General features: G+C 30.0%; 1 protein-coding gene across 2 annotated transcripts in view; it reads right to left on the bottom strand.

The window, feature by feature from the left end:
• Positions 1-1,230: 1,230 nt before the first annotated feature.
• Positions 1,231-21,669, bottom strand: part of mys (position-specific antigen beta subunit myospheroid) — a 64,343-nt gene continuing 43,904 nt past the window's right edge. For both annotated transcript variants that reach the window (XM_085814524.1, XM_035355690.2), the window contains 5 exons: positions 21,179-21,277; positions 18,544-18,673; positions 14,898-15,017; positions 7,942-8,108; positions 1,231-3,747 (listed from right to left, as the gene is read on the bottom strand). In XM_085814524.1, the coding sequence (XP_085670650.1) occupies positions 3,682-3,747; positions 7,942-8,108; positions 14,898-15,017; positions 18,544-18,673; positions 21,179-21,277 (582 nt within the window). In that variant the 3' untranslated portion in view covers positions 1,231-3,681. The remainder of the gene's footprint in view (positions 3,748-7,941; positions 8,109-14,897; positions 15,018-18,543; positions 18,674-21,178; positions 21,278-21,669) is intronic.

The following is a 21,669-nucleotide window of genomic DNA, read 5'->3' as shown; positions in this document are numbered from 1 at the left end:
TAATTTATTAATTGGCCCTTTGAAGTAATTCGGAAATGACATCAAATAGCCCAAATTTTGAAATGAAATAACTCTATTAATTTTTGTTGCATGGGAGTAAAACCTGTTACTTTTTATTGTAAATATAAATTTTTTTTCTAAATGTAGGGAATGAAGGACTTTATAAAAATCAAATTTTATCATTTTTTAAAATTATCTTTTTTTTCCTTTCTTTAGTTTAAAAATGACAAAAAGTGAATATTTGCATCATTTAAAACATTTTTTAGTAAGGACACTGAATAAGTAATACATGCATGTATATACACGCACAATTTATCAGCGACCTAATAAATAAAGGAACGATTTAATTTTATGTTCTCAGAAATACTGGTTACTTTTAGAAATCATTACCATGACACATTTTATGAGAAGAGTTCAATCTCTGAGTCTACAGTTGTCGTTCTAGTTTATTTCAGGCTACCTTATAACTTGACCTAAAGAATTTTTTATAAACTCCTTTCATTCTGGATTCAAATTTTCTTTTTTAACTGACTTTATGAAATGCAGTAAATTTATTTTAAACTATTGTTTTAACCACTAATTTACTTCCAATATTGTAATGCAAATGCAGTTGCATCTGGGGCATTTTGGTATTTACTTTATTGATATTTTTTCTTTAATTTCTCTCAGCATTTTAAATAATGATACAGACTTTACTGAAGACTTGATTTAGTTAGCTGTTATACATTATCATAGTGCAGCTACAATTCCCTTTAAGTTATCTTTATAATCACTCTTTTACTGATTTGTCTCATTTCTAATTTATTATTATATTAATATTTCATTAATTATCTAATTTTTTTTAAATTATGTTTTTACTCTGTTTAAATGACCTAGCTGGAAGCAATCTAACTTGTATTATCATTTATTATATAAACTATTTACTTTCTTTAAATTACATATTTTACATTAGTATTTCAAATGTAATATAAATTTGATTACAGGTTTTAAAACAATATGTTTAAATTTTGCTTTCCTAATAAAATACAGTTAATTATACAATTCTTCACTTTTATAATTAAGAAAAATTAACATTATGTAATTTTAAATTCACTTAGCATAGTGCTGTTTTCTTTTTTAAATGTTTCATTCTGCATATGTTTTTTATATCTGAAATATCTAATTAATGAAAAATACCAAGCTTGCATAAAACATGAAAATTTTTTTAAGATTCAAGAAAGAAACAAAAACTTTTTAAGTTCAATATATTCTTTATTAAAAATTTAAAATATTTTTTCATTAAACTGTCAGTCTATGTTACAATAGCTCATATTTATGGAACTGTTCTATAATATACATAAAAAAAAAGTTTTATTAGTACAATTATCAAGATAAAAGGAAGAAAGGAATTAAAACAATAAAATATGTGGAAATTCAAATAAATGTATAAAGAATGCACAAAATAAAAAAACAAAAACATAAATTTTTATGAGCATTTAAAATCTGCTAAGGTTATTTTTTCATCATATTTAAAGTACAAATTTTTATTTTATACCTAAAAAACATTTACATGTATTTATAAAAATTTAAACACATATAATAAAATATTCCAGAAGTATCATCATTTACTTCTGGATCTTAGTTTCTATCTCCTTTTAGAAATTCTGAAAACTACTTCCATTTACAATGGAAAAAAGGACACTTTTATTTTTTGATTATCAATCTGTATACATCAGTAAATTCCTTCACCCCCCCCAAAAAAGAGATGAATTTCAATAAAAGTTTCAGCTCATCCTTAAATGATTTAACTAAAATACAGTACATTTAAAAGTAAACTGCATAAACATAACTTAAAACAATTTGGAGTGAAGTATAATAAGCATAAGTTGAATGAAATAAATGTTTTCCTTTACTGTAAATTTTATACATATGACTAGTATGTAACAATTTGCCACACAGAAAAAAATTGAGATTGTCATAATTACAAGAAATTCGGATTTTTCAACAATTAATACATAAAAATTCTTGCTATTTTTCATCAAATGACAGTGATTGGATTTTTTTTTTCAATTTTTCTGTTATAAAAATGCCTTAATATGATCTGCTATGATTTTTAAATTAAGCTCGAGCATAGTCTGATAAGACAGGTAAAAATTACATTAATCATTCTTTTATCAGTTACAGGATATATATATAAGTACTAATAAATCTGCCTTAAAGTTTCTATATATATATATATATATATATATATATATAGAAACTTATATATATATATATAAGTTAAAGTTTCTCTATATATAAACTATTAGAAGACTTTAGTTTCATCATTTTCAGATGTTTCATGACTATAATTAGAATTTCCTAAGTTCGATAAAATACAAATTTATCCAACATAATTTTTTTAAATTTCAGTTAAATTATTTTTCATTGCAATAATTAATTACAACAAATATTTACACATCCAAACCTTGATAATAGAAAGCTGCCATTATTAGTTTTTTCATGAAAGTCGTCAACAGTTTGGAGTGTTTTATATAAAAGGCCTCATTAAGACTCTATACAACTTTCCATAGGATCGTGAATACATAACATATGACTGTAAAAACACAAGTCATATTTTAAGAACACATCACTCTTCCAAATACAACAAAAATTTGGCAAAACATATGATTAAGTTATTTCACAAAATAAAGTAAAAGGCTATATTTTACAGGACACTGAGTACATTGTAAAGCAATATGAAATAGAAATCAGAAAATAATAAATACTACAAAACCATAATGAATGCAAGATGTGATAATAAAAGAGATTCAGAAGTTGTGCAAAATGAAGCTTAATGCTTTGCATAAATGCAAAATGTTAATTTAAGAGATTCGTTACAATGAAGTTTAAAACTTATTACAATTATACTACATAACACTCTTATGTGATACACATTAAAAGATAAAGCACTTTTAGATATTATATTTGCACTATATAGAATAATTTTTCTATAATACAAATGCTTATATTTCTGCTTAAAAAAATAATTGAAATAAAATAAAAAAATTGCATTGCACATAAGTTTTTTATGAAACCGGGAAATTTCATAGACTGATTTAATTTAAATATCAATGCTTTAGTGCACCTGGCTATTAAAAAATATCACTTTAAATGAATATTGGAAGAAAAAGATTGAAAAATCTCTAACACTTAACTAGAACTAAGCAGCCCTATAAAGACAGAAGCATTAACATCCAACAGCATTTCATATGAACACATTGAGATCTAGTCTATACTATGCACAAAGGCAATGGTATTCTTAATTCTAAATTCAAAACTAAAAGCATTAATTTACAGATTATTTGTTATGATGAAATGATGCATTTAAACACACACACAAACAAACAAACAAACAAAAAAGCACATACATAAATAGTGTTAAAATAATGGCACAATGGTTAAGAGATTAATTTTTTAAAGAAAAATACCACAATGTAAAGTTTCTTAGTATAACTGGAAAAAGATCTTCAAAATTCTTGTCTTCTAAAATCTTTACTTTTTCACTAATTGAAATTCAGGTGATAATTTTCCAACTCAAACACAGTTGGCAATTCAGATACAGTCAAAAATCATGGCTGCCCCAAAATGGCTTTTCATAGCACCAAACAAACAAAACGAAAAGAGGGAAAAAATGATTATTTACAGTACAGAAGATGATCATCATTTACCACCATACATAGGATTTTTAAAAGTGGATGTAGCTTGCTTATAAATAGGATTTTCACCCTGCAAATAATAACATATTTGTTTAAATTCTTTCTAGATAAATAAATTAAAAACATGAAATAAAATTGAAGTATCACTTTTAAATTAACTAAAGCAATGTAATTAATTATACATAGCAATATATACGCTATGATAAATGGGAATAACAATAACCAAATAAACCTGTTAAAGTGAATAATTTATGAAAATTTATCACACGAACCACTTACGAATAATTCTGATAACAAATGTTACACGCCATAATTTTCAATGTGTTCGGTTTGAGGTTTGCCAAGATATGCACATATGTTTTCCCCATGTTAGCCCTCACTGTTGTGCTATCGTGTGATATCTGCAATGAGCACGCAGATTTATTTTTGTCTATTGGCAAAAGCCAGACAAAATCAGTTCAGATTTCAACCTTCAAAGTTTATATTCATTTTATTCTTAAAATAATTAGAAAATTCTTGGGATTCAAATTTTTAAATAATAATCCCATTTTTAAAATAATTCAAAAATAAATAGGGTGTTTTGAAACTCATGGCTAAAAATTTAAGGGGTGATAGAAAACATCTAAACAAGCAATTTTCACTATATAATGCATGGATGGAGAGCAAGTTGTGAAATACTAGATGGTGCTGCAATGGAAAGCACAAAGTGCAAGTTTTCTTATACACTGTCATTTCTAGTGTGGATTTCAGAAGGCATGTCAAAGTACAGTAATCAAGAAGAGGAAGGCATGCATTTTAAGTATGGTCTTGCAAATGGAAATGCTCTGGAAGACAAAAGACTGTACAGAGAGCGTTTTCTAAGAAGACCTGTGTCAGACAGAAAAATATTCATTTGACTGCAGTGGCGCATGTATGAAATGGGATCCTTTGTCACCAGCATGCATGATACAGGGCATGGCAAAAGTGTGTGGATGCCACAAGTTGTAGAGGACATTCTGCAAAGAGTGGAAGATTATCCAGATATTAGCATACGAAAGATTTTCCATGCCGTAAATGTGCTCCACTCGATTATTTGGCGAGTACTACAGGACGAAGGATTACACCCAAATTACCAAAAGATAAAAGGATATGTACAGAAAGGGGAAGCCTTGACACCTGCAGATTATGCACCACATGTCGAGTTTGCACATTGGTTTTTGCATCAGCTAGCAGCACAGTCTGATTTTAGTCAGATTCAGTTATTTACATAAAAATGCACCTTTACTCGTGAAGGCAATTCTAATACACATGATTGGGCATCTAGCAATCCTCACGACATACGTTCTCATGTACATCAGAAACATTTCGCCATAAATGTCTGTGCTGGAACTGGAATTGTGGGTGACCATTTGATCTGCCCATACCTTTTGCCATTACGAAGGGAGAGCAGAACATACCTCCCATTTATACAACAACAAGTATTGCCACAGCTACTTCAACTTGTTGCAGCCAACATACAAGCATGTATGTGGTTCCAGCACAATGGAGCAACCATTTCAGATTGGATGTGTGGATCACTTTAGATGCTGAATTTCCAAGGTGATGGATTGGTTGGGGCTGGCTGTCATGTTCACCCGACCTCTACTGTCTGGCCTTTTCCTGTGGGGCCATTCGAAAAGTCTCATATACGAAAGCCCCACTTACTCCGATAAGGACTTAGTTACTAGGATCTCTGTTGCTGTTAATGTCGTCCAAAAAAATGACATGTGTGTTTGAAAAATCACTTGTTATGTCGCAGATTTAACACCTGCGACAAAGGTAATCCGCAAGTAGTTGCTCTTTTGATCAGCTTCTGTAATTTTGCCACACTTGCTGTCAATACAATTATTTAGTACCTCCTCTATCCCTTTGGTGTTTTGTTCCTTCATGTCACTAACGGACACCTCCTAGAGGTTCACCAGTTGTTCTTCCCCATGCATCGTATAGTGAAAATTGCTCGTTTAGATGTTTTCTATTACCCCTTAAACTTTTGCTCATGAGTTTTGAAACACCTGTATTAATCATGTCAATAACCTTTAAATAATATCTTTACATTTGTTATCTAATTTTATTAAACACAATCAAGAAAAATTAAACTTTTTGATGCCAATCTAATTTTATTAAACACAATCAAGAAAAATTAAACTTTTTGATGCCATAAAATTTTATTCAGCTTCATAAAACATTTAATTTAAATTTTCAAACATTATTTTTATTTACTAGCATTTTTCTACATGATGATAACACAAAATATTTCTAGCTGCACTAATTAGAACCTTTTTTATTCACAAAACACTTAATGTAAAATTCTAAAATTCACAGAACTACTTGAGTTTTATTTTACTGAAGTGACTCTAATTTAACACAATATGATTGAAAGAAAATAATTATGAATCTGGTGGAGATTGATATTTTTATTTTTTTTAATTGATGAGCATAACATTAACAACAAAAAGAGGAAACAAAATTAATTTATCATGAGCACACTTCAAGCACATTCTACACACAGAAATTAATGACCTTCAAAAGCACTGGGAATGCACAATTGAAATAATGCAGGATTCCCCCCTCCCCACTTATGGAAACTGAAAGAGGTTATAAATAAATAATAAATTTTCCATTGGGGTCTGAGGCAGCAGGTAACCATCCTAATTGATTAAATTTTTACAATTTTTATGATAATTTAGCTCTTTGCAGATAATTTGATATTAGATGAGTGCTTGACTAGAGAAGACACCAATTTATTTTGCAATTGTGAGTGGATTAAAGTTAAATCACTGAAATAACAGTTACACAGTAGAAGATTCCAGGAACTTGAAGAATTACAAAATCACTTGATAATCCAAACATATCTTTATTACTTGTTGATTAATCTATGGCATGACACATTACAATGGTGCCAATCCACACCCCACAACTTTGATTATGATGCATTACATTTTTAACAACGAACAGAAGCAGCCAAGCAAGAGACATGCTTTAGATAACAAGCACAGGACCAAATGAAAGTGTGCATGTTTAATTCTGCACAGCGATCGGGCAAGAGTTTTCACATTGGGGTTACTGCAGGGAGGGTGACGCAAAGTGAACGACGGATGTGCTTAGACTGAAATCAGTAATTTAAAGGTCTATAGTCAATATGTTCCCAATACATTTAAGTTTGTTAATAACTTTCTATAACATTTTCATATCTTTATATATATATATATATATATATATGTGGTTGATCTTTAGCCTGATATTTCTTTTGATATGGACTCAACAAAGTACAGATAATATTCCTGAGGAATATTAATATTAACCTACACTCACAAAAGGGCAACACTAAGTTTGTTCAAGCTCGGCAGCAGCATTTCTGAGTGCTCAACTGATTTTTGCACTTTGTCCCAAAAATATTCAATACAAATGAGGTCAAAGTACTGAGCTAAACATGGAAGCAATTTCTGACCAATTGTGCATGGTGACAAAGACCACTTCTGAAAACCTCAAAAAAAAAAAAAAAAAAAAAAAAAAAAAAAAAAAAAAAAAAAAAATGCAACCATAAACGAGTATATGTGGTGGATAATGATATCAACGTAAACTGTTAGTTTTAAGAACCATTCTTACACATAAGAGAAGACCCACTTTATTCTAAGAAAATATTCCCCAGACCATAATTTAAGCACCGCCTGATTGAAAAGTAGTCATTAAGGATGGGAAGTTCATGATTCTATTCTGTCTATATGCAATATGTATATTCTGAGCCTGCTATCTACAAGATGGGGCAGAAAGTGTATCATCAAACAAATCATCTGATCAAGCATCCTCCCCCCCCCATAAGGTTGCAAAGTTATATGAGTTATATAAAATAAAGTAGGTGTATGCAGATTATGAGAGAAATTTCTGGCACGGCCTAATATTTATATAACAATCTATCTTAACATAAAAATTTTGTATTCCAGATAATGCACATAAGATACTATTATAAATTCTTCACTTGGAAAAGTTAAAAATTGAAAGGTTTTGCTTTGTTTAGATCACAATATCAAGGAAACAGAGGAATTTAGGTTAATAAATACATATATTTGAATGTTTCCTCAGGTGAATTTCCCTCTTCTCAAATATAATAAATGATTGAAAAAGTAAACTGTTAGCAATGAACACATAATTGGGAATTGCATTTTTAAACATAAGAGAAAGGAAAAGGGAAAGTGTAAGAAGATGCTTATATTTAAGATTAGGAACAATTTAAAAAATGATAGCATACCGTATCCCATCGTGCCATCTGACGCTCTTTTTCAAATTTTGCAAGTTCTCTTCTATCGTGAATAGTAGTCAAAAGTTTCCATATCAAGAGCAAAGCCAGACCTACAGCAATAATACCACCAATCACACCCAGTACAATGGCTAGTATGTTCACAGGCTCAGGACAATCTGTAAATAAATAAAACCAAAGTATTTAATAAAGGTATTGTTTCAGAATATAACACATCATACAAAAAAGGGGGGAAGGTTGAAATGAAATATAGATGTTTCTTAAGTAGTAATAACAATTAAATTCAAGATGATTATGAATTTATTATTAACCAAGCAAAGAGGAAATACTTTATTTTTAATACCAATCACACAATTATTAGGTTTTAATATGAAAACACTTTTATTAATGCCACATCCATCTAATACTTTATGCTTGGAAAAAAAAAATTTTTTTTTTTTCTTTTGGTACTTATGTTTTTTTCCATCAACTGTAAAACTGTCACCAAGCAATATAGTTTAGAGGCAGTTTAGAACAAGCAAGAGGTAACAACACAGTCATAGCATACGTGCTTTTTTTGGTTGATGTAACCTTGACGGATTCTCGATAAGCTACGGTTTGCTTTTAACTGTTATTCCATTATTTTTCTTTGGCTTTTTTTTTAAAAAAAAAAGAAGAGAGAAAATGAGAGCAATAATGCTGTTGATTTAAAGATTTGAAATAAAAAACTTGAAACTAAAACATTAAAATCAATTACATAAGGCTTGGAAAATTTGTTTATTGCTGTAAATGAGGTTTAGTTTATATATACACATAATATTCACAAAATTTAACACTTTGAAATTCGCTGAGCTAGTGCATAAAAATGAACCCACTAAGTATCAGAGAAACTTTTGTCTATTATATAAAAAAAACGGACGGAAATAGCAGTGGTTTAGTAAATGAAGTTGTTCATAAGAAAAATATGACTTCGACATTAAAAAAGTTAAAGGCCTAGGATAGTTTATGGCTAAACTTCCGAATCTGACAAAGAAATAATCAAGCTAAATACATTCCTTGTTCAGCTCTAGTTTAAATTTTATATGCAAAATGCTGCTTTTAAAAATTTAAGCATACTTTTTAAAGCTGTACAGATAACATATTTTCCTATATCTAACAAATGAAAGGATGCCCTCTTGTCGGGTTTAAAAATAACACTAAAAGATCACATGGATATGCATTGGGCAACAAATACAAACCCTATCAAAGAATTATATCTACAAATATCGGATATACATTGATTATTGAAACATATAACATGAAAAGACAAATCATTGATGAGGGTGAACAGCATTTTGAAGGAAATCAGTTTCAAACTGAAATAAATAAAGCATTGCAGTCCAAAGTTGTAACTGCATATAAAGCCAAATTCTTAATAAAGGAATTATGTCTTTCTTTACACCAGATGAGAGAAAACATTTCTAAAAATATTCTTCAAATTTAGTTTTGAATAATTTTTTAGACAAATATAACAACAGGAATGGCAGGTTAATAATGCATATTATCAAGAATCAATTGATAGCAAAAATTAAAAGAAAAGTTAGATGTTTTAATTTCACAATAAAAATGGAGATACAAAAAATTTAATGAATTATCTTCAAATTTTTAATTTTTGATTAGAGGAAAACTAAAAGCCAAATAGGGTTAGCGAATTTAAAGGAAGCAGCTTAGCACTTAAATATCTAAATGCTATATATAAATACTACAGAAGCTCAAATAGAAATATACAGTTGCAAAAATTACATTAAAGTGCTTAAAAAAATCAGCAGGCTAAAAATTAATATATATATATATATAAAGTAGGAAATTTAGAACCAATTTTTCAGAAAGACCAAAAATTGAAATTCATATATACAGTACAAAGTCTTTAATCCGGAATCGTCGGGATTTCGGCAATTCCGGATTATAGATCATCAACTTAAATCTGGTAAGATAGCATGCAGAAATTATAAAATTAAAAATATGAAACCCTAATTTATGAAATAAAGAGCAATTATGATCTAAAAAGTATCAAAATTTACAAAAAAAAAAAAAAAAAAAAAAGCTTAACATTTATTTGTTTACTTTATTAAACATTTCTTTCAATGTAAGTTGTTTAAGTTGCTTTGTTTTTTGTGCTAATACTTTCTCTTTAATTCTATAAACAAACATAATTTCTTATTCAGTTTCACTGTTCAAAGTTCCGTAATTGCTGTGTCGAGAATACCGACTAACTTGTCAATCGAAAGTTTTTCGTTTTCAATAACCTCTCTGTCACTTTCTTCACTATTGGAAGCGGTATATCAGAACATGCTTTTGCTTTGTAGATCCTTTGGCAGCTGCAGAATCGGAAACTCTTTTTGACATCATCAAAAGTTCAAGCTTACTTTTTATAAAACTCCTCTAACAGTATGCAAAAAATAATAAGACGGATACAATTAGAAGATTAAGGAACAACGCAATCTGCAACATTAACTGAAATAGATAATTAGATAATTTTAGCCTAGCTTATACCATCCGTTATACATTAAACGCGCATGCGTAAAGGTATTATGCGCATGCGTAAACGCATAGATCATTCCGGATTATGGATGTCCAGATTAAAGACTTCGTACTGTACTGTTATTTGTCATGTATCAAAAAGGAAACTTTTAATGCTTGTAATTAAAAACAGTAAATCAATATATGTCTAATTTTTAATATACTGAACTATGATTAAATACTATTATAAAATTTATGGTATTGTGATTTTAAGTAGTTACATTAACTGAACGTAAAAAGGTACACCTTGCGCACATACACCAAAAAAAGGGGGGGACATTCCTATATCTCTCATTCTACAAGACCGATTGTCCAAATTTAACTAGCGTTTTGTTTTCTATGTTTCCAAAGCACGACTTAGGATATATATTAGATTTATATAAAGCATTGTTCTAACATAGGTATTTTGACATAAAATTGGAAATTTTCTGAAATAATATACCAATTATTTTCCACATTTCATTTCTATTTTTCATATTTCATTCAAATCATGCCTAGATATCAAATTTTGTAACTTTTGGTGAGAAATTTATGGACAAATTTAAATATTTGTCTTGGAGCATTTTTTCAGTTTGCACCAAGAATAATTTACTTGGTGAAATACTTAATTCATGGTAACCTACTTACTTTCCTTTTTTTTCATTGATGCAAGAATGAAAAAAAAAAAAGCATCTTTCTTCTCTCAAATAATTTAAAAAAATTGCATAAAACTCATTATCATTATTATTGTTTATAGCAAATACGCATAATTTCAAAATGTGCCAAAACGTAAATTTACATACATCTTAGGAAATTTTGAATAAAAAACTCTGAATTTTTTTCAGGTATGCTTAGATATACATCAGCTTTAAGACGATGGTAAAAATTTTATAGATAATAAAAATTTTTTTTTGAAAAATTTATAAAAATTATTCAAAAATACAAATTTTAAAAACAAATCATAAAAAATGGGTGAATTTTATTTGGAATGAACCTAAATTTTGAAATGTGAAAAAAAGAATCAAATAAGTTTTATAAAAAAAGAAATATTAATAAATACATACCAAATCCAATTAACATGGAGGAACTAAAATTTTAAGAGCTAATTTTTTAAAAACTATTCATGCAATTTTTACAAAACTTGCTATATATAAACCTAATACATACTGTAAGTCGCATTTCCAGACATAAAAACACAAGTTCGGCAATTGGTCCAGTAGAATGGAAGATGCAGAACTGTCCCCCCTTTTTTTTTGTGCAAGGCATACAGATATAGGTAAATTGTACTGAATATATATATATATTTCTTCATTTTTTCTTTTCGACAATTTAAACTTCCTTTTACAAAGTAAAGGAGGTATTGTAATCACTAAAAATTTTAGATATCATATTTCAACAAAAATATCAATTTTGACTGCTATCAAACAAAATTTAATGACGTTTTTGTGCGAAATCTGTACATAAGGACAGAATAAAGGACTCTTTCTCCCAAACCAGATTGTAAAATGGATGCAGAAGACCATTTTTTCATGACACCTGTACATTATGTTTGTATCTCCCATAACTCAAAAATCAGTAGCCTCAGAAAGCTAAAATTTTGGCCATACCAAAAGTATATAAATCTATACATATATATTATTCACACTGTTACTCAGCTTAGTGAGCTCCTTTTTTTTTTTTTTTTTTTTTTTTTTTTACTTCTTTGTACAAAGTAAAAAGGAAGTATTGTAATCGCGAAAAGTTTTGGGCAGCATATTTCAATGAAAATATCAATTTTCACTGTTATTGAATGCAATTTAACGATATTTTTGTATGACATCTGTACATAAGGGCAGGATAAAGAACTCTTTTCCCCAAAAAAATTGTAAAACTAATTTAAAATGAATTATAAAGAAATTTTTCAAGGCATCTGTGCGTATGTACGTACGTAGGTATCTCGCATAACTCAAAAACGAGTTGCCCCAGAAAGTTGAAATTTTGTATATACGACTGCTATAGCATGTAGATGTGCACCTCGTATTTTGGTTGCAATCGGCTGCACCAAAAGTATATATATATGCACTCTTGTTTCATAAGAATAAATTGAGTTTAATTAAAAAAATTAAATTTAAATACATATTTAATTAAATATTCTTTGCACCATCGCTGCAAGGAATGAAATTTAAATTTAAACAAATTTAAATTCTTAACAAATACATATAAAAGTAAAAAAGTAAAAAAGCAAATTTAAATTCTAAAAAAAGGAAAAAAGCCAAAATAATTTAAAATAATTTAAAACTATGCAAACATGTAAAAGATTTAATTCTCGAACTAATCTACAATATCATTTAAATTCAGAAGCATAAGCAAATCAAGTGCAAAATCTATCCATGAAAATAAATCTAATAATTTAATAAATTAAAATTAAATTAAACAATTTTTTTAAAAAATGCATATGTGAATGATCGTAGAGTAGGCGGGAGACAGACTTATCAAGGGGAAGTTGCCTCCAAACCTAACTCTCCAATCATTCAATTCGTGTTTCGTCATTCATGTAGGCAAGGGTAAAAGTCAAAACCAAAAGTAATTCCAATAAAGTGGTACCCTTAGAAATTAACATTTAAGAATTAAAGTTCAAAAGTTTCTAAGTTAAGAATTAAAGTTTTTTCCTTTTTCCTTTTTTTTTTAGAATTTAAATTAGCTTTTTTACTTTTATACGTATTTGTTAAGAATTTAAATTTGTTTAAATTTATATATGCACTCTGTTACTCGGCTCAGTGATCTCAGTTTCTTTATTCTTATATGTTTGTAAACTGTACATTTTTGCTTTAAAAATGATTGAATTATGTTCTTATCTTCCGGTTAAGGTTTTTTATGCCTTTAGTAAATCTGCAAGCAATATTTGTGGAGTTATCAACAATTTAAAAGTCGTTTAAGTGCAGCTGAGCCTAATGAATTTTGCGATGGTGGACATGTTTGTTTACATTTCCAACTTAGCAAAATAGCGGATTTGCTGCCAATCTAGAGAAACTAAGCTTCGCAACAACAAAGATAAGGCCTTCTTTTATTATTGCGAATTAAATCATGCTTAATCTCATTCAGGAATTTATTCGAGGAAATAAGTGTTTCAGATTTCCTTCGTAATTTTTAATATAGATATTTTGAGTTTTTATGTATTTTTGCCTTGTCAGGAAGTGAGAACTGAATTAATTGAATGAGAAATACTGAATTGACTGTGAAAAACTGTTTCTTTTTTGTTTTGTTTGCTTAATTTCTTTTATACATCATTCTAGATTTATTATAGTATTTGAATAGAACATTTGGCAAAAATTAGATAATTCTTCAAATGATAGAAATTTTGTGCATTCTGAGTTATGAATGAAATATAATGCTGCTAAGTGAACCTAGTGCCAGAGTATCACTATGGTAAACAAATATAGTGAATTTTAAAGAGTGCATTTATTCTATTGTGGTTTATGCGCTATCGACAGAATAGATTTAATTCAATCCAATAAGTTTAAATGAAATGCAAGAAAAAATGTGTATAATTTAATATTCCATACTAGTCATGAGGTGTACACATCAGATTTTTTAGATTTTTTAGTCTTATATGTTGATAAATTATGCATTTTTTGCTTTAAAAAATAAATGAATTACATTGTTCTTATGTTTCGGTTAAGTTTTTATGCCTTTAGTTAATCAGCATGTAATAGTTGTAGAATTATCAACAATTTAAAAGTTGTTTAAGTGCGACTAAGCCTAACAGAAGTGGGACCAAAAGTAAACTTTCAGTTTTTTGCACCTAAAAATCTGGTGACCAAATTGCTTGTTTCTGCGTAGAAATTCTAATTTTAATGGAAAAATTGTTTAACTGGTTTTAAATGTATTTGGTGTTTTATGTTTTTCTGTATTTTACAATTTTTAATAAATATGTTTTGACTTTTTATGTATTTTTGCCTTTTTGGGAAGTGAGAAAATGAAAAATATATCTCTAATGAAATTTGAGAAAATAAGATTAAATGAAATGCAGCAAAAAAAAAAAAAAAAAAAAAAAAAAATTGTGTACAATATTATAGGCTGTACAAGGAAATCACGCAACATCCACATCAGATTTTTTTTCCTATAAACACACAACATATAAATTTTTAAAACTGAATGTTACAACCATAAGAAATATTTAAAACTAAATGTTTCAATTTTTCCATGGTATTTGAAACTATATGCTTTACAAAAGGTCTCCATGTTCAAGATAGAGAAAGAGAAATTAAAATTTTGCAAGATACAGAAATGTACATAAATATCCAATTAAAAATAGTGACGAACATTTTTAGCACAGCTGTACAGAAAATATTTTAAAATATTTAACAATGCTTACAATTTGCATTTCAAAATCCGCAAATTCCCAAAAGAATTACTAAAAATATTTTTTTAATAAAATAATATTTTCTTACCTTTGGTCCTTTGAGCATGAACAATAGGCAGATCTTCTTCATCCAGCTTGTATTTGAAAGTAAACTGACAATCTCTGTCATCTCGGAAAACACAAAGCTTCTCGTTTTCTTCTTCCTTCACTAAAAGCAACAGATCAAGAAAATATATATATTTTTGATATTTATATCTTACTGAATCATAATTGTTTATCTACACATTAAACTGCATTTTATGGAGTCAACTGATTTTTTTTGGAGGGGGGGGGGCTTGTTCAAAATCAGTAAATTCAAGATCTTACATAATCTGTTTATGTACAGTGTGTCCATAAAATCATGGTGCACTTTTGATCGGTCACAGGAAAGTAACAAAACAAGATAGAAATGTGAAATATTCACCAAGCAAAAGGAAAACTCTACAAGTTTCCGCAGTCTGATGTGGAAGTGTGTGTGTGCACACAGGTGATGACGCAATACTGCGAACTGCGAAGCAGCAGATCAGCCCGCCCATACCAGTTGAGATGTGGACCGTACAGAGGAAAGTTCAGTGTGTTCTGTGGCTTGTCAAATTCAAATCTGTAACCAAAGTGCAACATGAATATCGCCACATGTATAACAGACTGCCACCACATAGGAATAACATTAATCAGAGGGATAAGCAGTTGAAGGATAGCGGCAGTTTGTTGGACAAACCCTGTTCTGGCAGGCCATCGGTCAGTGAAGAGTCTGTAAAAGCTATACGGGAAAGTTACCTAAGAAGCCCTAAAAATCCAGTGCATGTGTGGGCTTGACAATTGCATCTAAGCAAGACAACAATTAATAAGGTGTTTAAAGAAACATCTACATGTAATGGGTTACAAACTGCAGCCGTTGCACTCTAAAACCAACAGATAGACCCAAAAGATTTGCATTTGCTACATATATGTTTCATGAGATCGACAATGATAACCGATTTCTGCAGAAGATTGTGTTCAGCGAGGAGGCAACTTTCTATGTTAGTGAATATGTTCATCGCCATAACGTCCGAATATGGGCTGCTGAAAACCCTCTGGTTTACGCACAGTATGAACATAACAGCCCTAAAGTGAATGTGTAGTGTGGCCTTATGCATGCTAAAGTGATAGGACCATTTTTCTTTGCTAAGCAGACTGTGATGGCTGGCAACTACCTTGACATGTTGGAAATGTATGCAGTGCCACAATTTCCAGAAGGTGTCATCTTTCAACATGATGGTGCTCCTCCACACTATGCCAATATTGTTCACGAGTTTTTGGACACAACATTCCCCCAGCGGTGGATAGGCAGGGGTTGTGTCAATCCATGGCCACTATGATCCCTAGATCTGACGCCCTTGGATTTTTACTTGTGGGGTTATGTGAAGCAACATGTGTTCAGTGAACATATCAATGACATTATTCATTCAAAACAGAGAATCACAGGCGTTGTTTACTCTGTTACACCAGATGTCCTTAACCGTGTATGGGAAGAACTTGAGTATCATTTAGACGTTTGTCAGGCAAAAAATGGAGCCCTCATCAAACTGCACTATGATTTAAAACTTATCATAGTTTTCTATAGTTATCAAAGTTTTATACCTGAGTAACATTACTCAGATATAAAACTTTAAGAGGTTTTTCTTTTGTTCGGTGAAGATTTCACATTTCTATCTTGTTTTGCTGCTTTCCTGTGGCCGATCAAAAGTGCTTCATGACTTTACAGACACATTGTACCTTATACACGTCTACATTCATATTCCTACATACTTTAAATTAGGATTTCTCAAATTTTTTTCACTTATCATTCCTTTCATCTGATAAATGCATGCATTACTGTATCAATACAGCATCAAATTCAGTACAAATATGTTATGGAAAAATAAGGAAAGTGATATAAGCAGCTAAGATAATGAAATGAGAGGTTATAGGTAAATGGGCTAATTCGAATTTTCTGATTGGACATTAGATGCATTATCTGTTTATCTTCTGTTGAGGAACTGAAACTAGTCATGAGAAACCAAGGTTTTGTTTGAATGAGAGAAAATAATGTCAGATGCTGCAGACATTAATGCAGCTGAAGTCTTTTAAAAGTGGAAGAGGTTTCAGAATTGCAGATTTTGGGTAAAAATATTTATTAAGTTATAGAAAGTTGCTTCCCCTTTTTTTTCTTTGTCCAACAACTATGTCCTATGTTTCTATGTCCAACATGGCTCCTGCAAGCCACTTGTGATCACACAGTTACAGAACAACTTCTACAGAATAACTGTAAATTTCAATCATAACCTTTCTTGCTACCTTAGCTTGTTTAATCATAGCACAACCTTTGCTAATTTCTTATATTTCTTCTCAATTCATTCATTCTAATCTTCATATGAGCTACAGTACTTCTTGCACAGAACATTTCTGTCAACAAGGTCATGTTACTAAGTCTTTTAATCATATATTTAAGGCTTTATTTGGTCTTTATTATGAATGAGAGACACCATTTGTCCTAATGCTTGAGAAGAACAAATAATTCTCAAATGAGACTCTCTTTTTAATGCTATTAGAGGCTACTTTTTCCTACTGATGTGGGCTATCACATTAATGCAGTATATTCAAGCCACACATATGAGATGTATAAAATATTTTCCAAATCACTTCCACCAACTTTGACAGCACTTATCATACAGTCAGGATTTATTGCTTCATCCTGTTCAAATTACTTGCCACCCTGATTGGACGGTGATTGTATACTAGGGCCCAACTTTGAATCGTTGAGAAGACATGGATGTTAGTAAATGCATAGGGTCTAAGCAGCATAGGCACACTTAAAATACTGACTAGACAAAATTCTTCGAGTGGCTAGTTTGTAGGGGGAAAAAAAACTGAGACAGTCATGGGTCTGTTCCCCAGGGTGTGCTCTACCAAAATTGGTATAGAATAATATAGTTAGTACAGTGGGATAATATTTGAGAGTTCATTTAGTGAAATTTTGGTGTCCCAACTGTTTTTTCCTGTCTCGTTTATATCATATACAGTTTCACATCACATCCTTCAGCCAGATACAACGGAAACTAGAACTTGTCAGACAAATATACTTTCATCTAGCCTACAATGTTTTAACTAGTAAACATATAGTTTAACATGGGTCAAAATATAGCACTTTATTTGCTGAAGTAGTCTTTGGTACAAAATGTATGTCTGATAAAATGTCTCCTACAGAATATCAGAGGTACAAGTATATAATATTTAGCATTATTATACGGCAGCCTGGCTTAGCACTCCTACAAAAATATTGTGATTTAATTAATGAAATAAATAAGTACATGTGTACATATCTATATATATAAAGAGAGAACTATATAGTTATTACAGCCTTGTTCAAAAATATATATTTTCTATGCAGTATATACATATTTAAACAAAGTGAGAAGTTTCTAAATTTTAATTCCATTTGCAATACCTTTACTAAAACAATTTCATAGATTATATAAAATGTTTTAAAATTAGTCAAATTCTACCTCGGATCAATGCTAACTTTACAGAAACATTGAAAGCATAATTAATTAATAAAATACAAGATTAAATTTTGTTACTCTAAGTTTGCATGCTTTTTTTATACCTGTTGCATATTTATCATTATGAAACAAAATCTAATACGATATAGAGGCAATGAATATAAGCATATTTACCCTCAACCTTATCTACTCCTATTGTGATAAAAGAACAAGCTGTGCAATTTTCAGGAGGAACATCATTGTCATCTGGGAATATTTGACATTCAACACATTCTCTGAATGCATCACATTTCAACGGACATGTCTGAAAAAAGTATATTTTATGTAATATAATGATAGCAGATAATGATCTTTGCTTTGCTTTCTCACAAACAAAATTCCTTTTTCATTAGATGTATTAAAATATGCAATAAAAAAAACCACTTTCAAACAATACAACATTACTCATTAAACTTAAGATTCATCTAACAGTCTTCAGCTAAATGCATTCAAAATATAAAGGCCATAAAATATATCTACTGAAAAACCCTGAAGCCTAAAAATGCCATTCTATAGCTTTTTAATCTACTTACAGTATATCATACTAAACTAAGAGGAATATATGAATCAATTCTAATGTTTTTAAATATCTGGTTGTAATGAAAGTTTTCCACCCAAAAATGTTCTCAATAAAGTTAGGGGGGAAACACGAAAGTAGTATCTTTAGTGCGGATAGTAATCACCACCCCAATCTATGATTTTCTGCCAGCATTTTGATAGTTTTTTAAAGCCTTCAGTCCAGAAACTTGGTGGTAATGGGTTCTGAAACAAATCAACCTCACTTCGGACATCCCATGCAGAATGGAAGATAGCACTAGCAAAATGTAGCTGCAATTGTGAAAAAGGATAGAAATCCAAAGGAGCGATGTCAGGACTGAGTCCATACAGACTCACGTGGTCTTGCATTATCTTATTAACCTTTTTGCATTGGAACTCAGTCCGACATTTTCCCTTGATAGCAGCATGAACACGGACTAGCATCTCCCTGTACACCTTTCTGTAGAAGGTTTTGCCTTTTCCAGATACTCTTTGTGGATAATATCATGGCAATCCCACCAAATACAAAGCATGATCCTTTTATTAGTCAAATTGCGCTTTGCAATGCTGCCGATGGGCTCATCAGACATAGACCAGCCCCCTTTTCGAACTGTGTTGTTCCACTTTTCATCACAAGTGATGATCCGGTCCAGAATTTTGTCCTGATTTGTGTTGATATTCGAGCAGATTAGTGCAGGCTCGAACATGTCTATCCTTATCTGCTTGAGTCAGCTCATATCGTACACAGAGATTAAGCTTGTACATCAAGTTTATGGAATGCACAGCATAAGTGGCAATAATGCCTAACTCCTTAGCAAGCTCTCGAGTGGTTGCATACTGATCTTCTTCCAAAAGTTCTCGCAGGCACACCTCATCAACATCAGTAGGCCTGCCAAAGTGCTCTGCTTCTTGAATGTCGTAATTCTTGTTTTAGAACTTTCGGTGCCAAACCTTCACAGTGTCATACCATACAGCATTAGTACCTAAAGCCATACACATGATTTGGTGATATTAAAGAGAACTGGAAATAAATGATGGCCTGTTTGGATGGAAGTAAACTCCTGCCCATTTTAAAAGTAGCATCTCCATGGTAATAAGTTGCAGAATGGCACACAGTTTGAAATTGTTTAAAACTACTTAACACATAATTTAAAAAGCAAAATTATTGACTGTTAAAAAAACATGCCATAGCACGAATTCAAGTTAGAGTGGTATTTCAAAAATAAAATTATTGTTTGCTACAAATGAGCCAGATTTAAGGATCCTAAAATCCACTGATGGCTCACAAACCATGCCTGATGAATATAATAAATCTTATAATATTTAAAACACCTTTCCAATGCAGTGTCCTAAAAATAGAAGAAAAAAATTGCTATGATATTTCACTGAAAATTATGCCACAAGCACTTGGGTACTTATTTTATAAAGAAAAGAATTATTCAAAGTACAGCTGTGCATTTATTTCTCTGGACTGCTTGCCACAAATATTTCCCTCGGGTAGTAATACATTTTATTTTGCCAAGCCACAAAATCTTAAAACTGAAAACAAGCATTTCAAAGATACTTCCTTTAAGGTACTTAATGAGCATATGTAAATAATATGCAAAATAAAATACACTTAAACAAATTCAACAACTCATGATATATTTTTCATGTCAATATTTATTATACAGTTAAAACTAATTTCAGAATCATGGAAGAAGTCACTATGAAATAACAATCAAAAATTTATTTCCAACCCTCAATACAGAACTGAAACCCTATATCACAGAATAAAAAGTTTTTAAAATCATTGAAAATGGGCCCCAAAAAATATACTTATTGACAAATCATGAAATTAAAGCACTGTAATGAGCTCAAATAATATAAAGAAAACTTGCATAGGATTTCAGAACAGTTTGAAATGCAAAAGATACATCTTTCCAAGAGTTGCATAAAAGCAAAATTCATATCAATATTAATTCAGATTTTTTAAATGCTGAATATTAAACGACGATGTTTTAAAACTCTCTCGTAATTTATTCCCCCTCCCCCAACTCTCAGTGAATATAATTTCTTATTTCAAATGAGTACCATTTTAAGAAATTCTAAAAGCAATTTATTATTTTATTAAATGAGAATAAATACATCTACTTTAACTTATGGTAAAAAAATTTAATCATATTTATCAACTGATCATAATTTTTTTTTTTTTAATTCTGAGAAGGAAAAAGGAGTATATGATTATATTTACAGGACAACGTTCACAGAAAGTTCCACTGTATCTTCCTTCTTCTAAGTCATAACATTTACAAATCCCACATTCACAATCACCATGGCCACTGCATATTTTCTATAATTAAGAAAAACAAGAATAAAGTGATATGGATTAACAATTAGTTATTGAAATTTTATGTATGGATTATAAAAATAAAATAACACACTTTTTTATCAAAGAATACATCATAAAACAACATATGTAAATGTAAGATGATATAAATGATGAAGTTTATTGCATCAAAATAGTTCTTTACGATGACAAAATATTTGGAAGAATTGCTGAGATGAAGATTTGTTAGTTGTTTAGAAGCTCTGTTATGGAAATAGCAGAATCAAGACAGATGGCCTCTACCCTCAAGAAACAATTTAAACATTGCAAATTTTTTTGAAGGCCATGAAGTAGTTGTAGAAGAACAATAACTGCTTTTCAGTGGCAATATACATAAAATGTCACCACCTTTAAAA

Source organism: Stegodyphus dumicola, chromosome 4 (assembly GCF_044657685.1).
Source record: "Stegodyphus dumicola isolate Sdum_Otavi_A_Nest chromosome 4, ASM4465768v1".
NCBI classification, from domain to species: domain Eukaryota; kingdom Metazoa; phylum Arthropoda; class Arachnida; order Araneae; family Eresidae; genus Stegodyphus; species Stegodyphus dumicola.
Note: the sequence above shows the minus strand (reverse complement) of the source record. Positions and strands in the feature narration are given on the sequence as shown.